This window comes from Diplotaxodon limnothrissa, linkage group LG15 (genome assembly GCF_057381915.1).
Source record: "Diplotaxodon limnothrissa isolate DT_005_m linkage group LG15, D_limnothrissa_male_GT1.1, whole genome shotgun sequence".
NCBI classification, from domain to species: domain Eukaryota; kingdom Metazoa; phylum Chordata; class Actinopteri; order Cichliformes; family Cichlidae; genus Diplotaxodon; species Diplotaxodon limnothrissa.
The window spans coordinates 25172701-25197117 of record NC_140610.1 but is presented as its reverse complement, the minus strand read 5'-3'; the positions used below and the strand labels follow the sequence as shown (position 1 = coordinate 25197117).

The following is a 24417-nucleotide window of genomic DNA, read 5'->3' as shown; positions in this document are numbered from 1 at the left end:
TACTTTTTAATTTGTATATGTTGCCTCTCGGCAGTGTCATCAGGAGGCATGGAGTGAACTTCCACAGTTACGCTGATGACACGCAGCTGTACATCTCCGTGTCTCCTGATGACACCAGACCAATGGATGCCCTTTTTAACTGTATCTTGGATATAAGATCTTGGATGGCAGAAAACTTTTTACAGCTTAACCAGGACAAAACTGAAGTTTTAATTGTCGGTCCTGAGGCTCAGAGAGAGAAACTCTTGTCTAAATTAGAGGCATTTTCACTATGTCCTTCACTACAAGTGAAAAACCTGGGTGTTATTTTTGACTCTGAGCTTGGTTTTATCCCACATGTTAAACATGTAACCAAAATTGGATTTTATCATCTAAAAAATATAGCCAGAGTCCGCCCTATTCTCTCTCGGGCCAACACGGAGATGCTGATGCATGCTTTTATTACCAGTCGCATTGATTACTGTAATGCCCTGCTCTCTGGTCTTCCTAAGAAGAATATTTCAACTTTACAACTCTTGCAAAACTCGGCAGCTCGTGTGCTGACGAAGACCAGAGGGCGGGCCCACATTACACCGGTTTTAGAATCGCTGCACTGGCTCCCCGTGTGTTTCAGGATCGATTTTAAAGTTCTTTTATTGGTTTTTAAATGTCTTAATGGTCTTGGGCCTTCTTATCTCTCAGATCTGCTTTTACCATACGAACCCTCGCGGACCCTGAGGTCCTCTGGTACTGGCCTTTTGATTGTCCCTAAAGTCAGGACACATACTCACGGAGAGGCAGCTTTTCAGTGGTATGGTCCTCGTCTGTGGAACAGCCTGCCGGAGGAGCTCAGGGCCGCAGAGAACGTACATGTTTTTAAGAACAACTTAGCGTTTATTTATTTTTTATGCTTATTTATTCTATCCTGTTATTCTATTATTAATTTAGGATTTACCTAATTTTTTTTTGATTTTATTCTTATTCATTTTTTAATCTTCTTACTCTATTTATATTTATATTTATATTGTATCCTGTTCTTATTTATTTTATCATTTTACCCTGTATATATCGTATTGCGTCATATCTCCAGTGTTTCCTCGGAGGGCGCTCTCTGCACCGGGGCTGTTATTGACCGTGGCTGCTGGGTCTCTGGGGTCCTCTCAGCCTGGCTGGGGGGCTCCTTGGCCTCCCTCCTGCTGTGTGCCCAGCCCGGAGGCTGCAGTCTGTGACCGGCTCCCGGTGCAGACGGCTCCCTGTTATAATGTTTCCTCACTTGGCTCATGCGAGCCCAGCCCAATTTTTACTCTTTAAGTGTGCGCGTGTGTGTATGTGTGTGTGGGTGGGGGTAGGGGAATATATGTGTATTGAGAGTGTGGGGAGTGAGTTGGAGGGTGGGGTGGGCTGCTTTTAACTATGTAAAGCACTTTGTGCTACATTTTTTCTGTATGAAAAGTGCTTTATAAATAAAGATTGATTGATTGATTGATTGATAGTGATCGTTTGATATATGGACCTGCAGCGGAGTTTAGACCCAGACACGGCTAGTGACGTCAGACTGAACAACCGGATAACGTGGTTCACCTTTGCGGCCATGCTGTTTTGCAGATTTTTGGGGGGCAATTTTGCATGCTTTTATTTATTTGTTTATTTATTTTACAGTGCATTTTGTTCTGCGTCCTGATCGGTTGTAGACCGTTGTCAGTCAATCTTGTGCCGTGGTCCTGTACAGTACAGAATGCGTTCAGCTTGTCAAATTTACATAAATCTTCGATCGCTAGCAGACTCTGAAGTGCTGTACTGTATGTTTGTAAGTTTTCAAATCAACGAACACAACAATGTCGATGAAGTTTTTGCACCGTCAAAGGAACCTGTGGTAGCACCCAAAAGGCAGGGGAAGATGCTACCATCGCATAAAAAGTTGGACTTCTGGACATGCTAAAGGAAGGTAGATGTTTTTCGGACCATAAGGCACACCGGTTAAGCAAAGCAAAATAGTCAGATAAGTCAAACTTGATTCAACTCATTCTTCTTGCTTCCCTTACTTTCGTACAATTGATCCATTAATGTTCAATTCTCTGGCAGCTGCTCTATTCCCATGTTCTGGACCTGAAAACAGGGTTTGATCTTTGGTTTCATTCCATAATACTGGACTTATTTTTCTATGAAGATTTGAACTTTGAGAGTTTTTAAACAAGAGAGAAACGTGTGAAAATGTTCATGCCTGTCTGAGAAAAGTGTATAAAGTGTGTAGTGAGGGGGTTTGCAGCCTTAAAACATCTATAATAATTGTAAAAAATAAAGTTGGCTTCTTTGCAGGTTTCACCTATCGCAGGTTGGTAGGTTTGTAGCTTGAACCCATCCGCTGGAACGTTGAAGACAATATAATTACACTGCAAAGCAAGACACAAGTAGGCAAGCTTCTTCATGTTTCTCGTGCACGGGAGAGAACCGGACAGGCACCGTTCCTTCGCTTGACCCCAGTTGCTCTCGTCCGTTCTCCCGTACCACTGTTCTTTTATTGAGGTTACATGAATATGCATAAGTTCATTAACATATGACGTCTACATACACACAAAGAGTACCTTGCCTGTGTGTGTGTGTGTGTGTGTGTGTGTGTGTGTGTGTGTGTGTGTGTGTGTGTGTGGACTGCTGATCAAAGGGTCAAACATCCTTGGTCAGGAAGAGGGTAGCCTCCCCCTCACCCTAGATGGTTCATCCTAGATAACACGGTGAGGAAGTCCTGCAGTTCATCTAAACAAAGAGCACTTAGACTAGAACAGACGCAACTACGTTAATCCTACCATAAAACAATAAGACACGGTATGACCTCTCATGCTCCCAAAGTGCTGTCTAATACACACAAAGTTTGCAGACTATCAAGGATCAAAACCTCTACCAATCTACAACTAATTACAAAACTCTAAGCATATATAAGTAAATATTTCTAAGCATAAATGACAATCAACAATACAAATCTAACATTTCCCCCCTTTTTGACCTTTATGCTAGAAAAGTTCCCAGGTATGAATACCTCATGTCTGACAGTTTCAATGCAAACCTTTTTATACTCAGCATATGTCAAATCACCCTAAATTACTGAAAAGGTACACAGTTTAACAAATGTATTAGCAGCTATCCCATTCCTCATTGATCTCATCTCATGGCAAACTGCATCCCACAAACAAACAAATTGTTAATTTAATAGTGAAAATAAGAAGATAACATTTCCAAAAACATCTCAGCTTGGTGGTGCTTCCTCCGGGTGTGCACATCACATGTCTCTCTGCAGAGTGGTTTAAGCTCTGCAGGGCGTCATGAATGTCTCTTCCAGTTGTTTCCATCACTGTCCATAGGACCAGAGTCCAAATGTATGTAGAATAGACATTCAAACATACCAGTTGGTTTTGTTGTTCGTCAACATGGGTCTCAGCTATTTCCAAGCTGCAGACTTCTCAGCACTCTAGTTTTATGGCCTCTTACCAGCCCCCATCACCTGACTTCAGACCTTCGTCTTGTGAGGGGGATATTTATGACTCCTTAATTGTCCACGCTCTGCAGAAAAAGCTCTCTGTGGAAAGGGTGCTGGGTTCCGTCATCTTACTGCTGTTATGATCCCAGCAGCCTTCAGAGTGTCATCGTATGCACAGTACAGTGGCACAGCGTTAGGTGATGTTCATAGGAAACTGCTGTTATCACCACCATAGCTTCTGGTTCCTGTGCTTTTCACAGAATCATGACGTCATCCTCGAACTCCTTCTGCGCTGTCGATGGAGCTTGGCACGCTCCCCTCATCCCTCGAGTTTTCATATCCCAACGCTGCTGAAGATTTAAGGCAGAGCACGTCGTACACCTTAATTGTCTTTCTCAGCGTCAATATTGAATGTTTCATTTTATTTAACATCTTGCTGTGGGAAGTCTCCTCTTGATCTCCTGGAAGCTCAGTAGCACAGCTCTCTGTGTGATGTCTGCTGTGCTGAAGATGATCTCTGATCCTCCTGAAGCCTCTCTCCTGGCCTCAGCTCCCATCCTGTGGACGATCCTCTCAGGCACTCCTTCTCGTCATGCATAGTCCTGATTTTGGGCCTGCTGGATCTGTCTCTCTTAGGTGAGAGTTGTCATGTGTCCATCTCCTCTGCCTTCCTCCTGGTTCAGCTGTTTCCGGCACCAGCTGGGGTCCTATAAGGATGAGCGTCGTAGTCAAGGTAACCAAGAGGGTCCTGGTCGCACACAGGTCCGTCACGCCTCGCACTTGGTTGCCCTAGAGTTGATCAGAGGCTGGAGGTTGAAGTGCGAGCTTACCCTACGGGGGCTCAATCAGCACTCCCCCCTCACCACTGAAACAACCAAGTGTGAGATTTCTCTATTGTGCTGTCTTGAGGGTGCCGGGGTTTCCTGGGACCTCGACCTCTTGCAGTGGCTCTGATAAATCCAGGAGGGTCTCTCGCTATTTTGCAGGCAGTTAAAATGGTCCTTGCTGTGGCTCCAAGGTCTGATCTCATGATGGGCCCCAACCAGCTTGACCTTTGACCTCAACCACTGCCTGGTCCTGTCAGCTATGCGCTTCTCACTGGGCCTCTGAAGATTTCTCAGGAGATTACTGCTGCACCTGTATTTCCTTGCTAGGAAGACAAACTATTTGGAGAGTATGTCAACAATCATCAAACCACATTCTTTAGTTCAGTGAACTTGACTTATAGGCCATCAAAGCCTCATCTGAACATGGGTGCACCACTTGCATAGGTTTAATATTTGTAAATAAAACGGCTAATCACACAAATCACTGCAACAATAATAGTAAACATTGCTTAATGTTACTCCTTGGACCCCACCTCTTGACGCATGGACACACCCATGCGTCAACACACCAAACCTGGATTCCTGTCTTAAAGAAAAAGATTAGCTAGATCATATCCCAGGCAACATCAGGGCATCTCCTCCCCTGGAGCAGCACCACCCTGGACCTATAATCCTGCAATAAAAATGTTAGTGTGTTTTGCATATTAAGTATGCTTAACACCTGGCTCTCCCAGGAGCCTGCATACACACCATCATGGCCTGGAAAGCAAAATCTGGAAGTAAAATCAAACTTCATACCTGTAAACAATTGTATCATAAGAACAATAAGCATTCAACATCAGCAAGACAAGTGTCATGTGCAGGTTTTCTCAAATCAGTAAACTACAATTATTTTCATAAGTCGCCTCAGACATGGATCATCCCATGTACTCAGGCAACATTAATGTAATCGGTGACTGCTCTTAAGCAAAGTCACTCCACTTATATATTACTATGGGCTCAAAAGTGGCCAGCTAATGAGCCCATATCAAACTATCCCAGAAACACTGTATCTCTTATTTGTTCTTCTCATGTCACTTGTCCGCTTCTGCCGAATCCTCTACACGCAGTCATAGAAAAACAAACATTAGCAACACAGTGACCATTGGTGGTCAGACGCAGGTCGACAGGTTCCAGAGGTGCCATAAAAAGACCATAAAGTTAGCCATCTATAGCTGTGGAAAGAAGTAACACCAGTTCTCAACACAGGAAATTTCACACATGTTATTCACATTATCAAAGTAACCTTCACATTTTCCCATCAACACAATGCAACAGCATCACCACTCATAACCTGTAAACACAGTTTTCCTCACACATAAACCCAGAAATCCTGTAGTAGGAAAAAACATCAACCAGTTGTCCTGGTATAAATCGCATCATCAATTCACATGAAGAACTGGCATGCTGTAAGAAAAGAAAATGCAAATATTAGCGCTTGCGCAGGCGTATGCATACTTTGTCACAGTTATCTCTGTGAGCAACACAAGCCTATGAATAACACACCTGATAAATGCACAGACACAGAAAATGGCATTTAAAAGGTTAAATCATCATGCAACCTCGAGTGTTGCTGTCATCTTTCTGCTCCTGTAAAAGGAAACACATGGGTTCATCTGCACCTTTGTCAGGTGGGGGTTAACTTCACACAATCATGTTCAGTCAGTCAGTTATTTTAAAATTCTTACTCATTCACTCAGTGGTTCCTTCTTTTGCTAATTGTGGAAATTATCATCGCATTCGTTTCCACGCTCAGCAAAACGACGTTATTTCAAAAAGAAAAATAATTTAGACTGGATTTCCTCGTTGAATCCTTTTTGGGGGGGACTCTCATTTCCTAATTGTCCCAAATAAGTGGCTTTCTCCTGAGCCCATTTTAAATGTGGAGAAACTCACTTGCAACAATTGTCTTGACGACGTGTAACGCTTTTAATTCCCGACTTGCAGATCTGCTCAAAGAAAAGAAATTCACAAGCAAAAATCAGTGCTTGTTCAAAAATGAAAAATAAAAAATAACAGAGATTATCAAACCAAACTCTCAGTGCACTGTGAAAGTATCAAAATAAAAAGGCCTTGTTAAGTCATGACACAAACTCCTCATCAACTTCACAACAGGAGAAGAATCATCAGCTAGATTCACTCCAAACCAACCATCAGCTGCACAACACACCACACCACATAACTATGAGTTTAATCACCAGGTCTGTGCTCTTCACTCATTTAGGCCACAGATCTATTTTATTCAATTTTTCCTTTTTCCCTTCATCATAAAACATGTGACATGCTGTCATGCACTTCACAAAAGAAGTTTGTTCTGACGTATTCAGAGTTGTGTATCTAAATACAGGATTCACTCGCACATCAAAACAGGAAACTCAGTGTTTTAGAGTCTCCACTCTAACAAACTCCAACACATCCCATTCACTCGTGCTAGAATTCAGTCACCTTTCATTAATCTAAAAACCAATCAAATAATTTGCATATCGGCTATTAACCCACTAAGTTGACAGGACAACAGAAATGCATGTTCAAAATGTTATCACTAAAAGAGAATTTCCCTCATACAGTAAATTTAGTAGTAAACTTGTGCTGCATCAATCAAGCAGGAAGCTTCTCCCAATTTACTATATTAACACTAAATTTATTATCTGATCACTAGTTGGTCAAACCAGAATCTTTTTTCCCACAAAAGTTTAAATTGTTGTCCTGCAACCTAGAGAGTCAATTTTTTGCATTGGATAAATTCAGCATTTGATAACAAGTGTCTGCTAAATTGACACTATTTTAGCACTGATGAAAGATAACAAGCTAATTTTCATTGCATGTGTGTTTGTTATTAGGCAGGTTTAATGCATGTCTGTGGAGCTGCATATCCAACAGAGCATGTTCTCTGCCTTTCCTACACATTTCTCTGCTATTATTTGATCACTTCTTAACTAATGTGCTATGAGTCCACTGGTTTTTGCATCACACGAGGTGACTTGGACAAGATGATAAACAGACTCACACGCTTAAGATGTTGTCTAATCTTCATAAGCTCTCTTGTGTTTGTGTTAGTAGGGTTAATGCATGTTGTGCTTGTGTGTGTGATTTTGTATATGTTTCTATTTTTGCAGTGTTTCAGACTCCTTCACAATTTTCCAACTTAAGCAGTCAGTTTTGTTTTTCCCAGGTTTGCTAACCCAAATTTTGATTTCCCACATTAAATAATTCCTATGTGTTCTCACCTAGTCTTCTCACTCTGTTGTCCTCTCACTCTGTTGTCCTCTCCCACTTCAACAGTCCAACAGCCGGCAGTTCTCCTTCAGCTTTGTCCTGTATTCCACTGTCTCTTCTTGCCATTTTACTCCACAGGTGGCAAATGTCAAACTCCAACTGTTCAGTTCTCCTCAAATGTTTTCTTCACATGCACAGTGAAGTCACAGCCTGTTGTAAACACAGTGCCATCCATCCGATCAGTCAGGATGATGGGTTTGCTCTTCTTCTCTGATGCTGTTTGTCCACATTGCTGCTGCTTTGCTGGGACTCTTTGCTCAGGACTTGCTGCTGTCTCTTTATCATGTTATTGCTTTGGAGCTGCATTCCTTGTCTTCAGGGAGGGGTGAGAGCTTGCTTGCTTGTGAGGTTGAGAGACACATGGCGCTGTAAATAAGTCAGCCAGAACCTTGGCCTGCATGTTTCCAATGATGTTGAAATATAACTTTCTTCCGACTGCTGCATGTGGAAAATTGATTCAGGTCTGCTTTTCACCTGAAAGTGACAAACTAAGACATTTTCATTATTATCATCGCTGCTTAATCAACACACATCTCTCTCTCTGTTTTTGTGAACAATCCTTTCTTAAAAGCAAAAAATAAAATCGTGGTTGTTTTTGGCTGATCAACACAAAACCTTTTCCCTATGATTTATTTTTCATCTACAATATAAATTCTTCCTCTTTTTCATTTGCATAAATAAATCACATGGCCGATGATACCATGGTGATCCATAAATATAATCACCAGTTTATTAAATTATTTTTAACCCAACAAAACAAATAAACAAAAACATGATGCTGATGCTACACACACACACGAGTCAAGGTGCAGGAAAACTGCTCACGGGAACGCTGCACACTCTCTGTTTCCCCCTCTTTGAGTAGTTCCCAGACAGCTCTTGATCTGATAATGTGTAGCTTGCTCATCAGCTCAGAAAAAAAACTGCAACGCAACATCACACAGTAGTTGCATGCTCTGCCCACAGCGGCAAAGTCTTACACTTTCATATTCAATACAGCTTCTCCATCATGTACTTTTAGATGTTTCATACAGGGTTCAGCATATTAGTTGTTTTCACAGGTGTGCTCCATATCTCAACAATGGCTCATAACAAGACGACAGTCTTTCACACAGGTCAAGTGCCTCTATGCACTTCATTAGTTTAAATATTTACCTATATCTCTTCACCTCACATGTCATTGTACTGAATTTAAGCAACCACAAGCTTAATGTAGATTACTTTTAACAACTATCCACCTCAATTACGTCTATGGTCTGGCACACAGGCTGTTGTCGATCAGGGCAAGCTAAAGAGTTAACATTTTGTGTCAGCTGCCAGGAGCAAAGTCCAGCACAAACGTCTATCTCCCTCCAACTCACTCTTGGTTGCTTAGAAACCCATGATAACAACAACAGTCGGTGTCACAGACCACGTGTTCTGCTCCGCACACACTCACACAACAACAACAACAAAAACGACGACGACGACAACAATGACAACAACACAAAATAGGCCTACTCCGGACTCACACCGGACCGCTCGGGACCCTGACCCAGTTGTGGGACGCTCACCCACTTGCGCGACAAAACCCAATGAAGGGACGCTCGGGACACACACCCAGGGCGATTTCAAAACCGGACACTCACCGGACGCTTGGGACCCTTGGGCGATTTAACCAAAACCTCTTTTTCGGGACACAAACCCAGTTATCGCTCCACAAAGCAGCGAACTTCTCAACGCCTCACAAAATGGCGGAGACTGCACAACGACACGGTTATAGAGTCGGCCTCTTCAAACTTACTTGGCGTTGCTTAGCGTGTAATATCAGCTTCGAATCCCGCCGATCGCCATTCATCGAGGAGAAAGATAGACCGCGAATCCACAGGAACTTCCTGGCTGACGTCAGTCTTTCAGCGTGTCCCTCCTCCCCTCGGTGAATGCGATTCCAGGGATCCGGCTCGAAGGACCAATTAATGATAGGTTTGTAGCTTGAACCCATCCGCTGGAACGTTGAAGACAATATAATTACACTGCAAAGCAAGACACAAGTAGGCAAGCTTCTTCATGTTTCTCGTGCACGGGAGAGAACCGGACAGGCACCGTTCCTTCGCTTGACCCCAGTTGCTCTCGTCCGTTCTCCCGTACCACTGTTCTTTTATTGAGGTTACATGAATATGCATAAGTTCATTAACATATGACGTCTACATACACACAAAGAGTACCTTGCCTGTGTGTGTGTGTGTGTGTGTGTGTGTGTGTGTGTGTGTGTGTGTGGACTGCTGATCAAAGGGTCAAACATCCTTGGTCAGGAAGAGGGTAGCCTCCCCCTCACCCTAGATGGTTCATCCTAGATAACACGGTGAGGAAGTCCTGCAGTTCATCTAAACAAAGAGCACTTAGACTAGAACAGACGCAACTACGTTAATCCTACCATAAAACAATAAGACACGGTATGACCTCTCATGCTCCCAAAGTGCTGTCTAATACACACAAAGTTTGCAGACTATCAAGGATCAAAACCTCTACCAATCTACAACTAATTACAAAACTCTAAGCATATATAAGTAAATATTTCTAAGCATAAATGACAATCAACAATACAAATCTAACACAGGTTATATTTAGAACGTAACTCCTGCGATAAACGAGGGACCACTGAAAATAAAAATCATTATTTTTATATATATATAGATATATAGATATCTATATATCTATATATAGATATCTATATATCTAAAACTGGTGATTTTGTTTTCATCCTTCCCGTCTCAAACATCCTCCATCTTTAATCATTAAAAAGAAACAGCAGAAACACAAAGGCAGAAACTGAAACCGTTGATCTCTAAACCTTCACGTCCTCCTGCAGGGCGGAGGATGGCGAGGGCATACACGTCGCAGTGGAGGAGCAGCATATCTTCCTGCTCACTCTGCGGGGACAGCTGCAGTCAGTGCAACGTAAACGGCGACTTCATTCCTGACGAAGCCATCTTCAATGCATCAAACAGGAACAGTGTCCACTTCAGTCTGAGTGGTTTTCTGCCCATACTGCTGCTCCTCTTCATCATCTTTGAATTGTAAACATGTCTAAACAAAAAGCTGCACATATAAATCTGTCAGGCTCGGTTCAAGGTTGTGGGGTTCTTATTTTGTTTCTGACTAAAATAGAAAACTGTGTTAGAGATGCAGAAAGTCACAGGACTCTTCTTTGTACTGTCCAAAAATAAACGTGACTGATAAATTTTGATTTCCGTTGCAGGTTTTCTTCCCTTTGTGTCCTCATTTAAAACTCCCCTACACTCACCGACTTCAGCTGTGCTGAAGAAGCGTGCATGTACCTGTGAAAGAAAGCTGGTGCGTGTGACAGGATATGAAAAACACTTGGTTCACAATAATGTTAGCAGCTGGGCGTTTCTTTTGTCTGTAGAAGCAAACATTTAAATATGATTTTGAGGTGAAGTCCCCCATTAAAAGCTTATACAGGAACATGTTTTGGTCCAAACAGAGATCATTCAGGTTCAGAGGCGTGCTCAAAAAGTCAGAGTTTTCACTGTCACCAAGGTCGCGCTCTTTCAATTGAACTCCTATGAACTTACAAACTGCTCTGCAGGAGGCTAACTTCAGAGTTTGGTTTAAATCGGCTCCACATTTCACTGATTCTGTTACTTACAATCTGTAAGTGTGATATAAGTGCTCAGGGGTATTTTACTATCTGCAGCACAAACTGCATGTCCTGGCAATTTATTGAGTATGTATTTAGCTGGTGATGAAGATATTCTATAAATGTTTTCACACCTGGTCCTAATCTACTGCCAAGACTGTACACTGCTGGAACTGCAGTAATCGAGTACAGGTTACATGTATGGTATTTATCATGGAAAATATTCAGTGAGCGAATCAGTGAGGTTATTCCCACACCTCCTTTATGATTTATGTTATAAAGAAGCATCAATCGCTCAAATAAAAGTATAAACTCACGAATTCACAAGATGTGATTTTTCTCCTGCGTTGCTCTCTTGGCTTTGTGGCAACACCAGTGTTTCATTTTGCTTTTATACTTTATGTTATTTACCAGCTCAGATCTGATAATGTGTTTGACTGAAGTTGATGTGCTCAGCTGATTATTTTGTGCAGAAGAAGAGTCAAAAGATTATTCATGTTTTAAAGAGTGAGCACAGAGCCTGAAGCACAAAGTGTGGGTTCATAGAAAACAAGCAGTGTGAAGGTAAAATATCCTTGACATTGTGCATATTGTGGATTTAATTAAAAGTGACCATAAACAGAAAGTAATGAGCGCTTTTATATCTGAGATCAGAAAAAACTGCAGTATTTGGGCTCTAACACCTGTATTCACCTTGATCTCTAATTTATTAGATGCTGCTGCCTCAACTCCACTCTCCTCTTGCGCTTCCCTCATTCCTCAGCTCATTGCTGGTGGATCAGACTGATACAGGGATGTGTATTTAGGGACATGAAAAGGCTATAGGATAAAGGATAGCAGCCTTTGAGAAATCTGACTGGACCCAGGAAACTAACGAGGGTGAGACCAATAATGAAAAGAGGGAAGAGAAAGGCAAAAATCCCTGAGACACAAAGAACGTGAAAGAAAAGAACAGAGAAGACAAGCAGCCAGGTGAACACTAATGACCAAGAGTAAGAATATTTAGTAAAAAAACACAAAAACTCAAATGCAAGGCAGGAATCCATGGGTGGGGGAGCTGGAGACTATCCCAGCTGTCATAGGTCACAAAAATGTGTTTGACTCCCTCCACCTGCATGAACTTAACTGCAGCAGAAACATGTTCTTATCGTCATCTAAGCAAAAACTTCATCCTCACAGTTTAAGCGTCTCTTTGATCACTTGAGTTTTTTGAGCGGCTTGCCGTTTCCCCACCACTAAAAGATTATAAATGACGGAAAATGAAACATTACATTTAAATTTATTCTGCGGGCATTAAATGTGTCTGCGATGAGACAAACTGAAGCAGGAGGTTGAGCAGCACTCTGAGGCCGTTCATAAATCTACACACTAAAGTAGGTACGATGCCACGGCAGCACCATAAATCTGTGCGACAATCAAAGTGACCGAGGCATAAACATTAACGACAAAGCCTCTATAAAGTTTAAAGCCCCGCCGATGATGAGCGCTCCGACAGCGAGGCAGGCTGGAAATATTTGACCCACGTGTGCACACGAGAAGCAGCTGGGATCGATAATATCTGCCTTTTCATGGCCTCATTACAGCTAACCTCCACTCAGGGTGCACCATAGCGGTCACTTGAGAGTTAGACGTGATCAGGGCATTTCTCAATCTTCAAAATTATAACATAAACTCTGAACACAAAGTAAACATTATTCAAAGTGACAAGTGAAAAAAGCCCCAGAAGGTCAAACTCATCGAGACACTGATCGGACCACACCGTGGGGTTATAATGCTGACGTCAGAGCGCAGAGAGGTTATGTTTACATCAGTCCAAGAAAACAAAGTTCACTATGAAAAAATGAATAAAATAAAATGATTTCTAAAGTGCTGTTTGAGAGTCAAAAATGGGGTCCAGTAATATTACGTGGACACTGCGTGGCCAAACTAGTGTATATTTCTCGCTTGGAGGAGACGTCTGATTGGGTGTCTATTGGACGTACAAACAAGGCCAACATCTGTGTGTTTACGGCTTTGCTTTTGCAGTCTATTTTCACGTGGGAAGATACAGAGTCTGTTCCAACACCATGTTTACTAAGAGTGAACACCATGTTTACTAAGTGGGAGTGGAAAATGCTTAGAAAAGCTTTTATTATAAACACATATGAAATGGAAAAGATTTTTTTAATTTTCCAGGTGAGGATGACAGAAGTGCAACTGATGAAAGGCTTTGGTTGTCAGTGAGTCTGCATCTCTCTCTTAACTAACCGTGTAAGGAGTGTGAAAGGGTCTCTGAATGTCCTTCCAAAGTTTAGCAGCAGTCCAGCGATCTTTGAGATATTATAAAGTAAAGGGGAAGCCCAACGGAACGACTTGGTAATCCCTGCAAACAGCTGGCCTGAAAACAGGATGGCACATTCCTTGTATGTTCAAGCAGTATTCCCTGTCAGAATCTGTGCTGTCATGATAAAGCAAAAATTTCCTAGTTGGAAAAGCAAGGTGTGAAAGTCACACTTTCTCTGTGGAAAGTAGAAAGTTTGAACCACAAACACAGATGAAAACTGTTCTGCTGGAACGGCCTGCATATTAATCAGCCATGACACGGTGTATCAGATCCTGTCGGGATATAAACACGACCACAGAGGGAACATGTTTCCTCCAAACACCGACCCCACCAGTGCATCATCTGCCTGCACAGCAAGAACACTACGTTCAATCAACACGTGCGCTGCAGAGCTCATTCTCAGTGTGGGAGCTTCACGATTGCACAGCACCAGCGCTACCATATTTTAGGACAAAGAAGAGACGAGTCAGTCCATCATTCTGACATTGGAGACATCTGGGTTCAATCAGTGGCGGAGGTTGGAGCAGAAAAGTTGTTTCTATTGGACAAAAATCTTACATTGCACTCGCATCCTCAGGGGAGCTTCAGTTCCTGAACAGAAATGTGGCGAGATTTCATTTGAGCTTGTTGAGTTTTGCATGATAAAAAGCAACAGATCTTTTGAGTTGACTCTCAAAATGCTTCAAATTACCCTGAAATTTGAAGTAAGTTCTCTTTAGCTCATGCCAAAACCCATTAAATCAATCAAGGAGGACACTCAAACCCCCTCACTTGTTTATAACCTTTACCATCAGCGCAGTGGGGGAAAAAAACGTAGAATTTTTATTAAAATCCGTCTCTGCTATAATCAGATGTTTTCACTTTCTGCCTAACTGAAGCTCTCCTCTGGACTCAGTGCACACTTCACTTGTTTTCTTCAGTGGCTTCTTATGTATATCTACGCTGTGCCTGATTAGCTTCCTGACAGCGTTCATATACAAAAGAATGAGTGATTGTGCTGTGATTGTGTCTTTATTCTTTCAGTGCTTCATTACCAACAAATTCTCCTCAAAGCATCAACCTGTCATGGGCCATTGACCCAGTGGTTTGAGTTTTGTGGGTTTATAATTTATTTTTGGGTTCTAGTTTTATATTGTTTCTTTTTTTCAGTATGGTATTATTTCAGAGCACTTTGGAGTATTGCTTTTGTGTCCAGTTGGTCCCGGTCTCATCTCTGTATTTAGTCAGTCTTGTCTCTGTGTGTTTCCATTTCTGTTCTGGTCTTATGTTATTTTCTCTTTTATTTTAATCGTGTCTCATCTCGTGCGTGATGCTGAGGTTTGCTTTCCTCGGTTCATTACTTGGATTGTGTTCAGCTGTGTTTCTCAGGTGCTCTGCTTTGCCCTTACCTTGATATGTACTTTAGTCCTCAGTTTGCTTCTTTTCTCTGTCATGTAGTTCTTCGTTCTGCTGTGCTGTATGGTTTCCTGCTTTGTGTTCCCGTTTCTTTCGATGAGTGTACCCCTTGGTTTGTGTTTTCTCTGAATCACTGTGGACTCTTTAATTTTAGTTCAGCTAAAATAAAGACTCACTTTTCTGAGTCCAAGTTCAGAGTCATGCATATTGGGCCCAAGACCTCCCTATCACAGCCCTTCACATATAAGACTGTTCCCACACATACCCTCAGTCTTAATGTAAAAGTGATAAAAGCCATCTTTGAACCACCAGGGCAGTTACTGAGCAGTTATTTTGAGCAGGCTTTGGGTCAATAGAGAGTGAGAGCCGTAAATGTCATTTCAGTAGTCACATGGGACACAAAAACTACACAGAGACTAAACTTAAAAAATGCTTTAAACGTTTGTCCCTAAGTAATTAAGTCTCTTTTCCCCTTTTCTTCGAGCAGTCTTTAGGAACAGTTCCTGTGGTACATTCAAAGCTCTTTAACTGTCTTTTCTTTTGCCCTCTGTCAGAATGATCCTGCACTGCAGCAGATTCCAGGCACAAAATCAGAGGTCTCTGTCCAGAAGCGTGCACCATGAGGAACCATTAAGATCCACTATGCAGAACCCTCAAACGCCCACACCTCTGGTAGAGGACCCGAGTTTGAGGAGCACACACACCACCATCTGAGTGGTTGAAAGGGATTTTTTATTTTTTTTTATTTTTGAGCAGTGACTCAAGACTGTATTTCTGTATTTACACAAAACGTTCTATTAGCCTTGCAGCACTGGTGGGGCGGTTCATGTACAAAATGAGAAGCTCTGGCAGGACACAGACACATTCATGCTTTATAATGAAATCATATATGAAGAAGTGTAATGCATGGATAGTTTTGTACATATATAACTGTCAGTCAAAAATATGCACACAGAAAAAATGCTTCCATTGTTCCCATCTCCACCAGTAGGTGGCAGGATTGCCTTAGCTAAAAAACAACTCAACGCCCGCCCCCACCCCTCTCAAAATTTGCAACTTTCCATGACACAAAGGTATCAACGGGAAACTTTTTATAGAGGCTTTCACATGAGCTGCGTACACCGAGGCCGTTTGAGCACAGAGCCTCTCTGGCTGTCACCGTTAATGGGAGGCAGATGGACCTGGCTCGAAACGTTTCAGACTAATGAGGGAAATATGGAATCAGTGGAGGTTTCACACAAGCAGGCAGACGTGATGCTCATTGTATATTTTGCTTTGTAGCTGTCAAATTGTGTGTGTGTGTGTGTGTGTGTGGGGGGGGGGGATCCAGTTATTCTGCTCAGATTAATGTAGCCCGACATTCTGAGAAAGATAAGTTACACCACAACCAACAACAACAACAACAAATCTTTGCATTCACCGAGATTTAAAAGGTGACAGTCTCACTTTCGAGCACATAAATGCACTCAAAGCCATTTTTATTATAACCCGTTATTGTTTCAAAGTGAAATTCCAAGCAAAATAGCCTTGGTGTATAATTATATGCTCATGTTGTCTGTAAATCCAGCTGCTTTTTTTCTCCCTTCTTCTTCTTTTTAAAGCTTGCTTTGCAGTGTGAATGCACATTCAACAGGCTGACGTCCATGTAGTGGCCCCCCGAGAGGATGAGGTCAAAGCTAAGAAAGTTGTTATACATGTGTGAGCCTACAGTCTGGTGATGAGGACGCAGAGGACGACTCACACTTGTCATTTATCTTCGTGCAGCATTCCAAGCAGCAGCCTCTCCAAGAAATCTGTGCTTCAGTTATGCAGTGTGAAATTCTACAGTTTTATTTGCCTGATATTTAGCTCTAGTTAGCAGCTATCCAACCTTGTGTTTTGGAGAAGTACAGTTTCTGGATGTGGCTTGATGAGGGAGTAAGTACGTTTTACTTAAAAAGCCCCTTACAAGATAAAATCACAAGGGGCAAAAAATGGAGAAAAAGACTGAGTACAAAAAAATGCCTGTTTAAAAAGATGAGCTTCAGCTGAGGGCTGGTGTTTTCCACACAAAGAGGGCAACTATTATAAAGGCTCTACCACCTCTAGTGTTGTCTATATTTGGGGAAGGACAATAAACTCTGATCAGAAGACCTGACAATCCTACTGGCGACATATGGCTTCAGAGGGTCACTGGTGTCCTGGGCACCTCACGGTGAAACCAGAACTTAGAGCTCAACTAGCTAGCATTAGCTCAAAGCACCTCTGGCTCCAAACAAGCAACACTGCAGCAAGCAGAACACCGACATCTTGGGCGAGTCCTCAAAATGTGGTTTCTAGAAACCTTTTGGCCTCGCAGTGAAATGCTTTCTAAAGGTCGAGTAACTTTCAAGGTGGGGTTTGCAGAACTGATCAATTTCCCCTCATAGACTTGACCTTTGGAACATTTGCTCCTGAAAACAGGTTGTTCTGATTGTAGTTTGAGGCCAACAATGAGCCAGAAAGATTTTATGAGTAAAGGCTCAACAGGCTTTCAACATTTTTGCAAAAAGAATGTATAAGTATGATCAGCAGGATAATTGGCTTAATCTTCACAGGGCTTTGGTCCTGCTGCAGGAAATGTAAATCACAGTGCTACGGAGCTGTCACATTTGGCTTCATGCTTAGGGGTAAATTTGTAACCTCAGACACCCTCTTTGTTGTCAAGCTTGTGTTGTAGCCAGTGTCTGCTGGCTGCTGGAGTTGGCTAACAGAGCGCCGGGTAGTTCCTGCGTGACCTGGATCTGACCAACAGTCTGATGACTCTCTCAGTCTGATCTATGGTTTATTTTGTTTGGTCTAAATCAAAAGTGGTTTTCTGGGTTTCTTCAGCTTCACACTGACCAATTAGGAGTTGTAAATCAAAATGACATTTGGCTCACTATATCTGGCAACACATCATCCTGTCTGAATGGAGTTTTTGTTAGCTTGACATAAATCTGATTACTCTTCTTCTTAGCCATAGATCATAAACTGACTGGGGAAAAAAAATTCACCAATCAGTCCATCGGCAGCACCTCCCAGCATCCGTGAAAATAAAAATAAATAAGCTCTTTTCAGTTTAAATGTAGAACTTGGATCTATAGTTTGGAAACCTTTCAGTGGTTCATTTATTAGTATTTGAAAAGGGATGACAATGCATCAATTTTCTGCTGCCAATATATGGGCAGCATTCCTCTCCTACCTGGGAATCTCCAGATATTCTCAGGATAGATTTTCTTCTACCAAAAGGAAGTGAAGGAAAACTTCCACATTTATGATTTCCTTATAAAATCAGAGCTTTCGTGTTTGCTGAGAACATTTGACCAAAGGGCACAATGAATTGGTTCGTCGAGATCTCCAAGAAAAGAAGCGTTCGGACGGAGAAGTGATTCATCGTGCGGCAGCTCAAACATGGTCTGAAAAGCTCAGTCTGGCTGGAAGGAGAGTAACTAATGATTTATGTGGTGAAGGTACTGAATTGGAAATGATTACTCTGCATTAAGTTACATAAGTCTGCAGGGGAAGAATTCGTTTTCAAGCTGCAGCGGTCGGAGGACAACAGCATGAACGTTTCATCTGCCAAGCTGGCTGCTAACAGCAAAATCACATGAAATCTGCTGAGAGTTCAAATATTCTTAAAAAAACATTTTCATTTCTGTATAAACATTCATTCATTCATGCAGTGTCTTTGTTGGCAGGTGTACTGGGGCTTTATTACTTACTTTATATGAGTAGATTTACATATAAAAATACAGTTAGCTATTAAAAAAATATGATGCACTCTTACAAAGTATACTGCCAGATAGATGTAGCTTGACTTCAAATTAGGCAGTTCATGCAAATTAGGCATTCGCTCATTCAAGCTTATGCTGCAGTCACATCTGAGAAAACAGAGGTTGGAGAAACCCAAATGTTTGTGAGCATGTGCAATGACCTTCCAGTCTTGTTGCCTCTGAAACGGTTGCTTCAAAGACAGGGTTTACAGTTACTCGCAGACAGGCGCTTTCTCCGTCACTTTTGCACGGCAACACAGCGATAAAGAGGCAGTAAGGCAGAATCAGGTTGGCAGTTACATGCAGTCGCTTTGTGATGTTCGTGTCACAGCAATTAACTGTGATGAACTGATGAAAATCACAAATCTGTTGTCTCCATACATAGACATTCACATTAGAGCCCACACAGAACCCAGAATCTGAAAGAGAATTTCAGACATTTCTCCATTGACAATACTGTGTTTGCTTACTTTATCCATGACATCCGTTAATTGCCATTGCCATTTTGAAAGTGAATACAATGAAAGACGGCTGGATCTGACAGAGGAACCAAAGGACACTGCAAGCTCAGACTTGCAATTCTCATGTTGTTAGCTAAGTTGCTATACCCTGGTTTATCCTCCGGACTTGTACAATACTCATATTTCACAAAATGAACTTCGTATTTTATTCATTAAAACTTGAAACAAAAACTGAGCTCATCAGGAAATGATGATGAGGTCACAAAGCGAGTGAGTCGAGGGCTGTTTCCCCACAGAGTGAAAGGACTGTAAATTTATTTTTATAACCATAGGAGTCGCCCCCTGCTGACCATTAGAAGTCATGTTTAAGGCACCTGCTTGCTAGTGTGGTGGCGCGAAGGAGGGATAACCAGGGACGGTGACTAAGGGATGTTGACAACGCCACCTGGGGACAGAGTTACACCCCAGGAAAGATTTTTATAGCCAATGTAGATATTACACTAGCTACCAAAGCCCACAGGCTCATTATTAACAGCAGAGGTGAGGCAGAATTTATTAAGAAAAACTACTAAAAGCATAGAACTGTAAAATCAGAGATGTTCTTCAGGTAGCAGGGCTGAGTCTGCAAGACAGTTTATTAAAACACTTTATTAACAAACAATGATTAAAAGGAAAAAGGCTCGCTGCCACCCGAGTAAAACACCAACTTGATAAAATAACTAAACAAAGCGGTGGAGACCGGCCCTACAGAGAGGAGTACCCAAGGGTGCCACCAATTACTCACCATGTAGTTCCACTGCAAACCTCACTGTCACTCACACTGAAATCTAAATGGTGCAAGCTACCTATGCCCGGTGTGTACACTGTCATGCATCGGGGAGGGGATTCCACCTCACGTGCCTAGCCCCTCAACAAGCGGCCGCACCTCCACTAAAGCAATAAAACAACAACCATAAAACGTTAAACAAATTAGTAAAAGAGATATACATAAAACAAATACACCCTAAGTTACAGTTCTTTATAAAACCATGAGTCAGTCAAGGCCAGTCCATAAACGTTTGTAAGATGACAACAGGCCACAACAAAACAAAAGAGCACAAGACATCTGGGGCCCGTTCTTCGTACGTCGCTAAGTAGGTTAGCTGGATTTGATTGTTGACAATTTCGCGTGATCCTGGATCGTTCGGTTCCCCGAAGCTCATCCGGGACTTGCTGTCATAGCAACAGAGCCGTAAGCGTAAACCTGCTTGGGAGCAGGTTCACTTTATGTAAACAGGATTAGATCGCGGCCACTCAGGTATGTCCGCCTCATGTATACGAAAGCAACAGCGATATCCGACCACTGTTTCACCAGAAATAGACATCATCAATGTAACTAAAGATAATGCAGCACTTGATACTGTTATTGATGTCACACAGGTCATTTCCTAAAAAAGGGAAATGCACTATTAATCACGCTATGTCATGTAGGTGATCACGCCAGATGCAACTCATATGTCAGAGTAGTAACAGCAAATTACATCGCGTAATCAAGATGGGAGACCACGGCTATAAAAGCGAAGGTGGAAGTGGGAAGTCTGTCGCAGCCATGTCCTGTCCGTTTGTACGCGAGCCACCCATTGCGGAAGGTGCAAGAGTGATAAGGAGAGTTTTCAGAATCCAACGTATATTGCGGGATAGACAGGATCCTTTAGCTCAGCACGACAGTGTGCTCATATAGAGATACCGATTTTCCCGTGAGGGTATCATCTACCTAACCAACTTGCTGGATCCCCATGTTAAGAGTACCACTCACCGTAGTCGGGCATTAACAACTGCACAAACTGTGTGCATTGCCTTGCGGTACTTTGCGAGTGGCACGTTTCTGTACGCTGTTGGAGACGCAGAGAACGTTGGCAAAAGTGCTGTCTGCCGGGCCATTCGCAAAGTGTACCTGGCACTCAAGCATTTCCTGGGTGCGTTTGTGGTTTTTCCAAGCCACTTAAGACCACAGGTTGTCAAACAGGGCTTTTTTGCCATTGCAGGTACAGTAAATTCGATAGTGAATGTGATGCAATCATGACCTATGTCGGTAACTGTAGCTCGATTGTCCGCAGGCTTCCCGAATGTGATTGGTACCATAGACTGCACACACATTGTGATCAAGGCCCCCCCAGGCCCCAATGAAGGGGATTTTGTCAATTGAAAGGGGGTCCACAGTATAAATGTGCAGGTGAGTAATACTAACATTCCAGATGGCAATATATAATGGGAGGAGTGTGTTCACATATAATGTAATCTCCCAGATGGTGTGCCATATCACAAATGTGGAAGCTAAATGGCCCGGATCAGTGCATGACTCAAGAATCTTCAGAGAGTCAGGGTTATGCACATTATTCGAGCGTGGTAAGAAAAAGAGGCTTATTCTGATATTTCACACTCATTTCGGGCCTAACATAACAGCATTTCTCCATTACACAGGGGCCTACGATGGGATTCTCCTCGGAGACAGGGGTTATGCATGCAGGCAGTACTTCATGACACCGTTCCCTGACCCCAACCCTGGGCCACAAACCCACTACAATGCAGCTCTAGCCAGGACAAGGGCACGCATTGAAATGACCTTTGGGCAAATGAAGGAACGATTTCAGTGTCTGAAACGCCTGAGGGTTGCACCTGACAGGGCATGTGACATTATTGTTGCATGTGCCGTACTGCACAACATTGCCACCATCAGAAAAGAGAGGACTCCCATGGTGGAGGTGCAGCCTGATGATGACCTCCAGCCAGTGCACTTGGACCAACCTAGTGGCAGAGCTGCACGGGACAGAATTGTGCAACACTATTTTGAATAATTAAATCATGACATAACATATTTTCTATTGACGTTTATTTGAGCATCTTTGTCTGTCTCATCACACACAAGCCAGTCATCAGTTGCCTGGAAAAACAAATCATATATACTGTGTCACGCAAGGTCACCAATAGTGCTCCGTATGAAAGTGTATTCTTACTTACTCTGAAGTTCCTTTTGAAGCAACTCGATTTCCAGTTGAAGTTTCTGCCTCATTAGAGCTTGAAGTTCGAGTTCACCTAGGAGCTTTTGTTTCTTCAGCTCAGTATACTCCATTTTTTGCTGGAGACTTCTCTTGTAGAGCAGACGAATGTCACCCTGTTTCAATTGTAGTGACAACATTTAATGGGAAAATACATGTCATATAGGCAGTAAAATTAATCACAACACTGCCCACCTCTGTATCAGCAGGCCTCTCTGCCGGCCTCTTGGCCTCCAAATCATACTGCAGTCAGACACACATGGCATGCACAAGTAGATGGCAATTCAGGCCAATTCATGCATGTACTCACAGGGTCTTCCTCCAAACCACAGTCATCTGACAGGGTTGCGTCACTGTCCTGTGCAATGGAAACACAATGGTGTTACAAAGGGATGTGGTACAGCCTATTGGTCTGTACAATTGGGTGGGGACAGATATATATATATATATATATATATATATATATATATATATATATATATATATATATATATATATATAATCTCCCAACTTACTATGCATGCTCCAGTCACCCCTTCCATGGGAACAGGTAAAAGTGATGGAGTGTCATGTAACACTGCACACAAAGAAAACCCACAATGCCAATGAATGTCAAAGTACGAATAGCATTTTCATTAAGGCAACAATCAAATTTTTTGAATCATGAGCCCATTCACCAGTTATGTAGGTGCTGCTGCTACTGCACCCCGGCTTCTGGTCTGTGGAAGAGCTGCCCCCAGGGATGCCCTCAACAATGGGTCTGGTGGCATTCAACCTTAGGGCCAGCTCCTCTGCCGGGGTGTGACGAGGGGGTGCAGGACCACCACCTGTCTTTTGTTGCTCTGCCCTTTTCTTGGTTGCTGTTATACACAAACACAGGGATTGTTTCAGGGGTGTCTTTTCAAGAGACTGACAGCAATATGAGTGATAGATATTACCATTCTGTAGAATGTTCTTGTATTTCACTTTTACTTGTTCCCATGTTCTGGTGGGTCCTGTTGTGGCTCTAATGTGTAGGAGGATATGATTTGATATGATATAATATGATATGGTGTCATGTAATATGTTTAATTACTTACGCGTTTAATTTGTCAGCAACTTTCTGCCAGCCCTCTCTCCTTGCTTTTGCAGCCTTTGCAGTGTTCCCTCACGTTCTGATTAAACTCTGGAACTCCTGAAATCCCTCACTCAAGAGTTCTTGCTCTGCTGCCGAAAATTACCGAGCGCGCTCCTTCGACATTTTCGCCGACCAATCAGAGGGTTGCCAATCAATGTTTCTACTATCGATGCGTAGCCCCTTTTACGACACCCAGTGATCTCACATTACTTCATCCAGCTGTACTAATCGTCAACAGCAGGTGTGTTCGGAGAACCGGATTAGTGAGCTCACGGTTAGCGCGATGATTTGGTCTTGGATGTGTCATTTGATCTTGGATGTAGTAAGCGACGTACGAAGAACGGGCCCCAGCAGTACAGCACAATCCACTATCTAAAGGGCAATACTAAAATGAGCAGCTTTCCTGAGGAGATCTGCAGTGCTTAGCTGCCTAACGCTCTCAGCCACCTTGGATGGGAAAAGACTGCCAAATGCCTCTGTGTGGTAGTGAAGCGCAGCTGTTTCTTATAAGGTTGCTAATTATCAGCTGGGAAGGTGTGGATGTTAGTGCTGCATTCGCAGACATTATGTAAAATCCTACCCCAAAATCTACTTCACAACACTAGCTTTATGTATCATACCAGCGCATTGAGGAGATGAGGGATGTCTTTGAAGCAGCCCACCTGTTCCTCCCTGGCACACCTGCATCTCATCGTGTCATTACCTCTGCTTACCAACTTTACATGTATTTAGCGTGTGACTGAAGTCTGATTATTTCCTCAAGTTTCTTGTCTTCTTGTGTCAGATCCCACTCAGTGCTCCTACTAACAACGAGCCACCGACCAACAAAATCCCCTCTTTGCTCAAACCCTAAGCCACTTGCATTCACAATCACCTAGGTCTTCCCCCTGGTCAGTTTCCTCCCCATCTCTCCCCAGGAGAGGTACACTGACTTCATAACAAAATCTGTCAGTTTCCAGACTCAAAAGTCATGTTTGTCTTTGATAGATATGGCATGATTGATACAGCATTGATATGCTGCTGTGTGGTTTCTGGAAAGGTTTCTTAATGTCCACATTGAAATCTCAGTCATCTGAGAGCGAT

At 42.6% G+C, this 24417-nt stretch overlaps 1 protein-coding gene across 1 annotated transcript in view; it reads left to right on the top strand.

Moving 5' to 3' along the window:
- cd109 (CD109 molecule) overlaps positions 1-10650 on the top strand; it is a 53132-nt gene extending 42482 nt beyond the window's left edge. The window contains exon 33 of the mRNA XM_085372608.1: positions 10439-10650. Within this exon, the coding sequence (XP_085228734.1) occupies positions 10439-10650 (212 nt within the window). The remainder of the gene's footprint in view (positions 1-10438) is intronic.
- Positions 10651-24417: the final 13767 nt, after the last annotated feature.